This window comes from Equus przewalskii, chromosome 3 (assembly GCF_037783145.1).
Source record: "Equus przewalskii isolate Varuska chromosome 3, EquPr2, whole genome shotgun sequence".
NCBI classification, from domain to species: Eukaryota; Metazoa; Chordata; class Mammalia; order Perissodactyla; family Equidae; genus Equus; species Equus przewalskii.
The window spans coordinates 58,209,470-58,220,411 of NC_091833.1; the positions used below are offsets into that span (position 1 = coordinate 58,209,470).

Sequence of the window (10,942 nt, forward strand, 5' to 3'; positions counted from 1 at the left end):
AAAAGAAATAAACCAAATATACAAAGAATGACCTACCGCCAACAAGGAACCCTGATAGACACAAGCACCTGTGAGGAGAAACAAAACGAGAATTAAAAGGGATGCACAAAGACCAAGAGGCACTGCCTAGGCAAACTTATGCTAAAATTGCACCTATATGCATCATAATCAGCAAACTGGGCTTTTTCCAAAATCCTAAAAGCTTGAGCATTCTGCCCCTGGGGAAATAACCCCATACACCAAAACAACACTTCTTGAACATGCATAAGGGAAAGGATTATTAAAACTTATTATTTGATTTTTAAAATAAATGTATTTATAATGGTAGGCTATAAATACAGTGTATATTTTCCTTTGTGATAAATCAAAAATGTCTCCATAATCCAGACACAATTTACTTATCCAGGCTTCTCTGCCACCCTGGGCTTACACAAATTCTCCAGTCCAACCCAAGAAGCCAACCTAGGATTCCACGATAATACTTTCATATCTCAAGGCCTTTGCTCATTTTCGTGTCCTGAAGGAGACGCATTCAGTCTATGCAACTTCCTTGAACTTGCTCCCACCTCCTTCACGAACCTTTCCAGCCCACAGGATTATGTTCTTTCTCCTTTGAGCTCACAGCACTCTGTGACTATAACATCTGTTCGTGAATTCATCCTTGTGTACTTCCTTGTGGCACCCTTGCTAAGGATGTGGAACTACTGACTCTCCCCCTCTACACTGTGTACGTACTCTTAGGACAGGGACTGCTTCCAATTCTTTGTTTTCCCTAACTCTTCACATAGTAAGCATCCACTTAGGTATTTGGTTGATTATCTATTTCATGCCTTTAATACAATATTCCACCTTAGGGATATTAAAACATTTTATGGGAGAGTGGTATAGACCGTAGTTGTTTGAAGAGAACTCTTCTGTTGAGTTCCTGACGTCCAAGATTCTTCTCATCCTCACTGCACTCCATTTTTTTTCTAATAGGCTGGTTATGTACTGATACATCTTTATATTTTCCCTTCATTAAACACCAAATAAAAAACAACAGATGATTTGCTTCTAAATGGAAAAGAAGGCTGAATGTGAATAGGACAGACTATCTATTCTGAATAATTAGCATACCAAAAAATAAATCTTTTCTAAGTTTTATATTTGAAAACAATGTAAAATTGCAATCCTGATTTTAAAAAACATATACACACACTCACAACCAATTTTTGAGCAGCACGACAGGTGTCAATTTAATCTAGAAACGTGTGCAGTGTGCTAACAGCTACTCTCTCAGAAACTGAGGCTGCAAAACAGATCAGAATAGCATACACACAGCAAGGCAGAAGCACATCTGACAGTATGTCACACTTGGCGTCCAAAGAGGGAAGGACGCATTTTACTCCAGAGCTTGGTCTCTAACAGGTCATTTATGAAGTCTCAAAAATAGCAACTTCTCAGGAAAGGTCTGGTCTACCTTATCTAGCAATAATGGAATTAAGTACCATCTTCAAAGAAAATGAGATAGCTATTTACACTTGAGGTTTGAATCAAAGATCTCTGAGGGCAAATTTATTGAATCGACTTTTGTGCCCTTGACATTCAAATAAGAATAACTTGAGATAAAACCCTGGGAGGAAATTCTTAACTGACTTTTTTTCTTAAGAAATCCTGTTCCAAAGTCTTAGTATTTCAGTCTATGGTATTTCATAAGAATTGAGATATATATATATCTGAGATTTATATGTTTATGTAAATATATATAAAAAATCATATATGACATATATGTATGTGTAAATATAATCATATATAGCTCAAATAAATATGTATCAGCACAATTACATTTATAAATTACTTAAATGGGCATATTTAATTACTTCTGATGTTTAAAAAATAAAAATAAAGACCATCACTTAGGTACAATTTAACAAAATTTAACCTTTAGAATAAACAAACAAAATTTAACTTTTAGAATAAGACTATCCTCAAACAACTTTATTGTCCTTCTCCAAAAGCCTCCAAAAGGAATCAAGTATCTTAAGAAGTATCCAGGTACCCATATCAAAACCCATTTCTGGAAGTGTAGACAGACATAAATTCACCGTAACATGAAAAAATAAAGCAGAATTGAATGTGTCACCACACACACTTGGTTTAGCCAAACACCTGCTGGAGACTCAAGTCAAAACGGTGTGTAACTGCTGATAAATTCCATCATTAGGAAAAGGAAATAATTCAGTTTGGGTGGCTCTATGATGTACAATTCCAAAAGAAATAAGCTTTGCCCTCTGAAGCCTTTCCTAAAACAGAAGAGCTCTCTAACCGGAAGGCAGCTGCACAAACGAGTCTCTATTAACACAGCTTCCAAAACCTCATTTCTACTTTCCTGAGAAAACAAAGCATTCCAGCGTGATGCCCAGTCCTATCAAACATTTATCACCACCCAATGCCAGCTGCGATGCTCCAAAGCAAGCATATTTCTCCCACACTCGCATACGTATCACACCCACCAGCAGATGAAGTCGGGAGGTGTGTTGGCCTTGGGCGCTGGGTGCAGCTTCTGGGTCTGCACTAGAGCAGAGGCCTTTTCACAGGTCCACTCACAGACTATGGAAACCAAAGTTACTCTCTGCACTCATCACTTCTTTCCTTCAGGAGTCCTGGAATGACTGCAGCTCTATTTGAGGTTTAGATTTATGGCTTTATTTGAACTTTAAAGGAAACTCCAGCTCAAGGTGAATTCTGACGGGTGGTGCAGATCTAGGAGAAACTGGCCTTCTTCAAGGGAAGATAGGAAAAATAAGCGACAACAGCAGTCCAAGTTCTCTGACCAAGAACTTAGCTAGTTTCAGGGCATGGAATACAGCGGAGATGCCGAGTCATTTAAACTCCAACCCGCTGTGAGAAGGTGCACGAAGTTTTGCTGGGTGAAGGGATCACGTACAGAGCCAAGAAGGAAGAGGAGATCCTGAGGGCTTCCTCCCGTGGGCTTGGCTCCTTTCTTGCAGGTCACCTAGGCAAAATGTTCCTTCATCTTCATTTAAGTAAGTAAAGGGCTGTTTTTAAGCCCTTTTGCACATTATAAGGTACTCCTTTATGAGGTGCTTATATAAAATCTAAAGTTTTCAGAGAAAAGTTGAGATACAGCTTGCACCAGTAGCCATATCCTGAAGCTATTCACTATGGAAACTGTACCTGACAAACTGAGTAAATCAGAGAAGTTAAATCGAAGAGCCACAAAACGTCAGACCCATTAGTTCAAAGAAACAGTGCCAGTTAGGACCATAAAATATGAAAAGATTTGGAGAGCCTGGTATCGCAAAAACATGACTCATTAGGAACAAGCAGCCACAAGTTGTCTTTAAATGTTCAAGCTTTATGTTGTGTTATAATTCAGCATATGGCTTGTACACTGTGGAACAGTTAAAACAGAATCGTTTTCTGGACTGACAGGACAGCTCATGTCCTGCTTATTGTCAACCAGGATTTCCATCAATTAATAGTTAAAATGAAAATGGGCCAACTGTTTTTGAACTAATGTAAGATTTGGCACACGGCTCCAACTTTGCCATGTGGCAGTCCCCTCCCCTCTCCTGAGCCATGCGGTGGAGAGTATTTTATGACTATTTATGTCTGAGTAAAATTGAATGATATTGCCACTCAAGTCCATAACAGTGAATACAGATGGCTGTGTCCTCACTAAACGATGTACGTGTGGAGGATAACGCCCAGAATCCAGTCCCCAGAGGAGAACAGAAATGTTAATATGATGGAAATAAGAGCCTATGACAATACGACATCTCTTTCTTTCCACTAGCTGGTAGGTACAAAAGCCAAAAGATGCAAAGTTGCAATTAGTCAATATTGGGAAACCCACCAGGGCCCAGTGTTCATATATCCCCACTGCTACTCTACTGGTATCAACAATTTCTGGGGAAGCAAACTCCTTGAGGGTAGGTATTAGGATTTTCTTTTTGATGTATGTATCCCCCCCACCACACATAACCTGGCACAGAAGCTCTCAATAAAGATTTATGGAATGAAAGAATGAAGAAACAGGCTATTTTCCCCAGCCAATGTCTTCTCTTCCTTAACAAAGAGTTTTAAGCATTGAATCTCACACAGAAGGAACTCTCCAGCCAAGAGAGGAACCAAATATGTTGGTCCACCCATAAATAAAACATTGTTTATCAAATGATCCTTTTCAGTGTATTCTGCTAATGGCATTCATAGGAAAAGCCTAGAAGATTGTGGGATTGGCTTAAGTCACATGGGGAGTGATGGGTCACAGACTAGAACTCTCTTAACCTCCAATCCAATAATCCTTCCCTCTCCCCAAGCCAAGGTGTTCTATGCAGTGTAACTTCACAGGATTTTCATGGGTCGACACAACTCAAGATGTGCTTCTCCAGAAAAACATCATGGCATAGCTTGTCTGATTCAGAAAGCAGCCATGATTGCTAGAAATTTCTCTGTGACTTCTTGATTTTATTAAGTTCTCAAATCATGGTAGTTTGTCAGCTTAGCAACATAAGACAACATAAAATAACAACTGCCAATAATTTGCTTGTAAAAATTGATTTTACTTTTAATAATTAAAATAAAATTCAGAACCAGAAAGTTGCAACTGGCCACAAATAAGGCAGCAAATACTGATTTTTTTTTCCTATGCTGGATGATTAGCAAAAGCATTTTAGAGCTATCACCTAGCAGACTTCCACATTTGGTAAATGACAGAACTACAGAGCAAAGCAGCTCAGTGGTTCATTCAAGGTCATGGAGCAGCTTATCACAGAGGCCAGTCTAAGTTTAATGCAAAACAATGCGATTTGGCAATACTCATTCATCTGATCAATATTTTTTAGCACCTACTGTGTACTAGGGGCTGCGCTGGAGATATAAGAACAACTAGGAGCTATCGTAAGCCCTCAGTGAGCACACGGCTAGGTGAGGAAGACCAAATCCGCACCTTTATCAACTATAATTGTAGAATTACCAACCAGTGTGCTAGAAGCATGTATGACATGCTCTCTGAGCACTGAGAAGCAAACAGCAAATTCTGCCATGGCCTAGTCAGCAAAAGCATCACGGAGTATGTCACACCAAGAGAAGTGCACGTGAATGCTTCTTTTTCATTTTTAAAAATCCTTGCCAAAGCTAATAATAAAAACTTGAGGAAATCTCTAAAAACCTTAAGCTCTCCATCCTTGACTTCAATGCTCTTATTTTTAAGAGAAAAAGAAAACCCTGACAGAACCAAATCAAAGTTCTCATCAGAAGACAGCTGTATGTAAGTGCTTAGCATAGTGCCAGCCACATAATATGTGCTCAATAAATGTCCACATTCATTCCTTATTAGATAAGCATCATTGTGATTGGATCGAAGCTCTCAGACATCTATCAATCCAATTTGTGAAATGATTCTAGAATGCCCTGACGGTGGGAAGAAATATTAAGAAGCAAAGTTCCCAAAGAATCTTTGGAGGAATAGCACCTCTGGCGCCCTGCGCTCCTCCTCCCCCATCAAGAGACTTTGGACTTTCTTACACTCTGCCCACTGCATCAACCAGTCTTCCAAAGAGCGAACCCTGCAGGCTCTTAGTAATATGGCTTTTGTAATTCCAAGAGATCTGGTTCTGAAAAACGGCACCTTTCCAACTGACCCCTGGTGAGCTATCACGGAGAGAGAGCACGTTTTCCGCGTTGATGGGATATCATTCTAAACAAGAAAGTGCCAGCACCAAGTGAAAACGTCATTTTTCTAGTTCTCAAGATCAGATTTGGGTGGCCTCGGTTGACTTTCCCATCTGGGTTACTATTATAATTAAGCCCTATATGTTTTATTTTTTTAAATATGCACACACACAATAAGATATTTCTACAGGTTCTGCCCTGTTTGAAGAAGGCTGCGCAGGCCCCAGACGTGCTTCTCCCGGAATAGGAGACACCTGATATACTTCCCAGGAGGGTGCGGGCCGGCAGGACCCTTACCCTCAGGGAAGTCCTCACTGCCGTGCGTGGACTTCCAAGGCCACGCCACTTTCTCCCGGGAAACTAGCAAGGAAAAGGCAGCTGCTCTGGTGGCTGCAGGTCAACCCAAGGCAGGGCTTTGTCCTCCCCGGGGCCTCCCCCGCCCCCGGTCCCGCGCCCGGGCTCTGCACCCACGAGTCGCCCCCAGCCGGCACCAGGGCGGAGAAGGCGGCCCTCCCGGCGCCGCCTCGGCAGCGGCTCTGATCTGCGGCCGGGCAGGTGAACTCTCTTCCCGCAGCTGGATGAATAATGAATGGAGCCAGGAGGGGAAGCCGAGAGCCGGGCGCCGGGATTAAGCCGTCTTCCTCCCAGCCCGCCGGCTCCCTTCCCCCTCCCTAAGCACCAGCCAGGCGACTTGCCCGGCTCCTCGGAGCAGGTGGGAGCTCGCAGCGCCTGGCGTCCCCGGGCCCGCCATCCCACCCCCAAACTCTTAATTTACTGGTTGGTTCATTTATTTGCCTGATCCCAGACTGCTTTTGCTATCATGGAGACACCAACTCCCACAGTCTCCTTCTTTCTCTCTCCCTGCTCCGGAGTTTTACACATAGGTTGGAGCCCCGGACGAAAACCCGGAGGCAGAGGGCGAAGTAAGATAATGAAGCCAAACTCTTATTAACCACTTTTTTTTCTAGGGAAGCAGGCAGGCTCGTGCCTCTCTGTACTGGGGAGATTTCTTTTGGTGCAACTGAATTGCCTACGTCCAGAACACACTCTAACCAGCTAGTTATAAAATCTTAACTGGACTTTACCAGGAGACTTATTGCGGCGAGGACAGGAAAGCGACGGGGGTTTTAAAGAGCCAGATTTTGTTTCAGAGGAGCAGGTAAGAGCAATTGTTCACTCCTCAACTACGCTCCATGTAGTTGCTTCCCATTCGGTGGCAGCGGGGAAGTGGAAAAAAAGAGATCCGACTTCAGAGATGCCACCTCAATCGGCCACCCGCCCACCCAAATGCACTAAGGGCAGAGAGGGAAGCTTGTGATCTGAATGCAAAGCAATCAGGAGTAGGGATCTTCTCAGAAAAAGCCCGCTCCAGTTCCACTCACCACCCACCCCAAAAAAACTTCCAGCCGACCCACAACACCATAAACCCACTGGGCTTTTTAAACAGCACGATCATACACAGACACACACACACACCCCCAACAAAAAAAGCACGCTCTCACCTTCAGAATGATGAGGCAATATTGCAAATTCCGCCAATGCTAGGGCCACTCCAAGCCACACTTTGAAGACACCCATTGCCGCCTCGGCACCCACGCTGAAGGAGCCCAGCCTTCAGCATCCAAGAACCAGCTCTCGGCCAAAACGCTGGCTTCGGAGCCCCTGGCCGGGGCGCACGGAGAGCGGGGGGCGGCGGGCAGTTACCTCCGGGGAAACGAGGCGATGGACCGGCCGAGAGCGACGCTCACACCAGCCCCGAGGCGCCGGGGCGGGCGGGGGGTTCAATTCACTCTCCGCCGGGGTGGGGAGCGCGCTCAGCTCTCCTGCAAAGCCGGACGCCAACGCGGGCTGAGCTTGGGCGAATGAAAGAGGCTGAGCGCAGTTCTCCGCGGCAAAGTCTGGCCCGAAAGTTGCCGGTCACCGGCTGACCGGATCTCCCAGAATTTCCCTCCGGCTGGACGCGTCCGCTCCGGGGTCCCCGACCGTGGAGATCCCGGCGCAGGTTCCTCCGAAGCAGCTTTTTAAAGTTCGTTTGACACTCTACGTCGGTGCTGCATCGGCAGAGGGGGTCGCCAGGAGCCTGGAAAGAGCCACCCACCCTCCTACTTGGCCGGGACCCCGGCTCCGCAGACCTCAGCCCCCGGGGGCCGCGCGCAGCAAACTTTGCGCCGCGCTGCGGACAGCTCGCGGGACTCGCCGGCGCTGCGGCTCCGGCGCCGCCTCAGGCTGCGCTCCCTCCAGGCGACGGTTCGGAAGCTCCCGAGAAAGGACGCGGGCGCGGCGCGGGGGCGCTGCCGCCACTTTCTCGCGCCCGCCCCTCGCCGGTGAGGAGCGCTGCGGGGGCGCGCCTTGCTCCACGCCCACAGGCACCTCCGCACCGAACACCCCGGAGCTGGTCTGCAGGGTGGAGGTGTGATTACAGGAGTGGGGGAGGAGCCATAATTTTAAACGCACAGAGGAAAGAGCTGGAGAGGCTGGAAAGGACCCTCGAACTCAATGCCACTCGGACCAGAGAGCCCGGAAACGCACAAAATAAGGCCCTCTCTGGATCCCCGCGTTTAAAGGACACACGCTCCGCCTTCCTCCGCCTCCCTTCCCTCCTTCCTCCCTCCTTTGCTCGGTGTGAAAATGGACCCAGGGACTCGGAGCTTTGGCAAAGATTCCAGAGAGTCACGTGGGGAAGGGGAGAAGCGAAGGGGCGGGGGTAGGGGGGCGGCGAGGGGAGGCCGAGAGAGCAACCTGATCCCCTTATTATGCTGGAGTTCAGATTGCCTTTGTCTGGGGCGGGATCAAAAGTGGTCACAGAGGGGAGGGGTGGGGGGAAGATGGCGTGGTCCTTGCTCAGGCACAGCTGAGGGACCCCGAACCGGGTCCACATTCCTCCCTTGGGGAGGGACCCATTCCGGAGGGGGTATGCCCACATTCAAAGGCCCTGGCGCTACCCCTCACCCCTACACCCCCCGACTCCTGCTGGACTAAGTGCGTGAGGCGGACCTGATCCATCTTCCTCGCTCTGGGACTCTCCTGTCGGCGCATCGTGGGTTTTACCAGCAGCCTGGGAGGATCTAGGCGTGTGTATCCAGGGCGGGGCCTCCCACCGCGAAGGCACCTTTACCTCCCCCGGAGAGAGGTTGTCAGTGGAACACGGCGCGGTCTCGGCGCGGTGGCTCCAGCTGCGCCCCCAAATGCCAGTGACTGGGAAGTAAATGTCAGGGCAGGGCAGACTGGGGCGCGCGCTTCAAGATTGGAGGCCTGGGTTCCCGGTCAGGACTGACTGATGGCAACTATTTTTATAGGACCAAATAAAAATTGCTAGTCTAGGGTTAATCATTTTATAAGATGAGAATAGTTGCATCCGAGAGATGCTGGCTGGGTTCTGGTTAGCCCGGGGAAGAGACGTCCTGGGTCCCTCAGTTGACCTGAGATGGGCGAGCCTGTTGTTGGAGGGGCGTTTGTCCAAGGAGGGCAGTTTGTCCAAGCATTGTATGAGGAGCCTACTTATTTCCAGTCTTCTTGATCACCATGAAGCAGGCGGACGTTCTAATCCGCATCTGTGCCACTTGGAACAGTTCGTTTTTCGAAATAACTCAAATTGTAACTGGCAGGTCTCTGTGACGGTTACTACTAGCCAGAGTAAAAAGGAAACCTCTGACAACCCAGCACCGATTTTTGAGTATTTAGATGACCCAGGGGTTGCGCAACTCGCCCTCGGTCTCCTGGGCTGTGGTGGTCTCGGGGACAGAGATCATTTATTACCTTTGTATCCGAAGCACATAGAAGGTGCCCATTAGAAGTGTGTTGAAAGAATGGACTGACAAAATGGTAAGTCCCTGAGAGCAGAGGTCATATCAAGGGGTGTTTGTTGTCTTAACCCCTCCTCCCAGAAAAAGGATCCCCTCCCCTTTTTTATTTAGAAAGTTGACATTTTCTCAATCCCATGTAAAGTGTTATGAAAACTTATTTTGGAACACATTCCGTCAGCCACATTCCCACCCCAAAATTTTGTAGCCACCACTGACTGGGAGTAATTTATACAATTTACTTTCTCAAGAATCAATTTGATATTATAAAAATTATTGTACAATCGTGCCACTCAAAGAAGTCTCAATAAGACATCTGTTATTCTTGTGCGAAATGCAAATGTGCTATTTTTTAAAAAAAGAAAGGAAATGAAGGAAGGAAAGAAGGAAAAAGGAGGTGGGGGGAATAGCCCTACCAAGTCGCCTCGAGTTTATCATATGCTGTGTTTATATATAACATCCCCCTCCACCACTGTCCAGCACAGCGGGACACACTGGCCCACTCATTCATCCTCCCTCACCCTAATTAGGTAGAGACCTGGTAGCCCAGAGTGCCTGCCCCAAGATCCTTGGATGACCAAATGGTTGAAAGAGTCAATCAATAATTCAGTAATACTAGACATATGTAGCACCTTCTAGGGCCACTTAAATTGAGATGTTGGAAAAATTATATTAGCATAACCTATTTCATTAGGAAGAAAATTTAGTAAGCGTTTTTATGGATATGCAACTAATCATAACCAGCTTATCTCTATAAGTTAACCCCTACATATTAGTGCTTCATTCCAACAACCAACACCTCTCCTGACAGGGAGCTGGCAGTTCACTCGCCAGAGACATTTGGGTCTGTATCTTCAATGCTCTGCATTCACATGTCTGGATTCCACAGCTTCTGTGAATATGATGTACCATGTCTCCTTGGATCCACCCTGCTATCATCTATTGACATTTCCCTGGCCTTGTTGCTAACCATTTTGGGGGCTGAATTTATCAATTCCTGCTGTAAATGATAGTAATAACAACAATGATAATAGCCTGCACGTATTGAATACTTTGTGCCTAAGACTTACCCGTTCCCATTTCATCCTCCAATAATCTTGTGAGATAGGTGCTGTTGTTATTTCCATTTACAGGAGAAATAAGTGATGTTCAGAGAGGTAATCTGTCCAAAGTCAGACAGCTAATAAATGACGAAGCACGTTAGACCAAGGGATTCTGGCTGCAATTAGAGGCAAACTCCCAAATCGCAGTGTCTCAAAACGACGAGTTTATTTCTCAATCACATCCTGGCCGCTGGGCATTCACCTGCACATTGGCTCCTGGGCATTGATGACTTCTTGTTGTCAGGCCATCATGGAGCACATGGCATGCTCTGCTTCTGCGTAAGAGCAAGAGAGTGAAAAAGGAGGCAGTACAGTCCCTAAGGGCCACAGCCCTTCCTCTCCGAGTGGCGAGAATGAGTTACT

At 46.4% G+C, this 10,942-nt stretch overlaps 1 protein-coding gene across 5 annotated transcripts in view; it reads right to left on the reverse strand.

Annotated features, from left to right (window-relative positions):
• The window catches only part of FRAS1 (Fraser extracellular matrix complex subunit 1), a 426,477-nt gene extending 417,644 nt beyond the window's left edge, over positions 1-8,833 (reverse strand). For all 5 annotated transcript variants that reach the window (XR_011538148.1, XM_070612755.1, XM_070612754.1 and 2 more), the window contains exons 1-2: positions 7,179-8,833; positions 37-68 (exon numbers count right to left, since the gene is read on the reverse strand). Coding sequence is in view for 4 of the 5 variants with exons in the window: in XM_070612755.1 (XP_070468856.1) it covers positions 37-68; positions 7,179-7,254 (108 nt within the window). In the remaining variant the exon portion in view is untranslated. The remainder of the gene's footprint in view (positions 1-36; positions 69-7,178) is intronic.
• Positions 8,834-10,942: the final 2,109 nt, after the last annotated feature.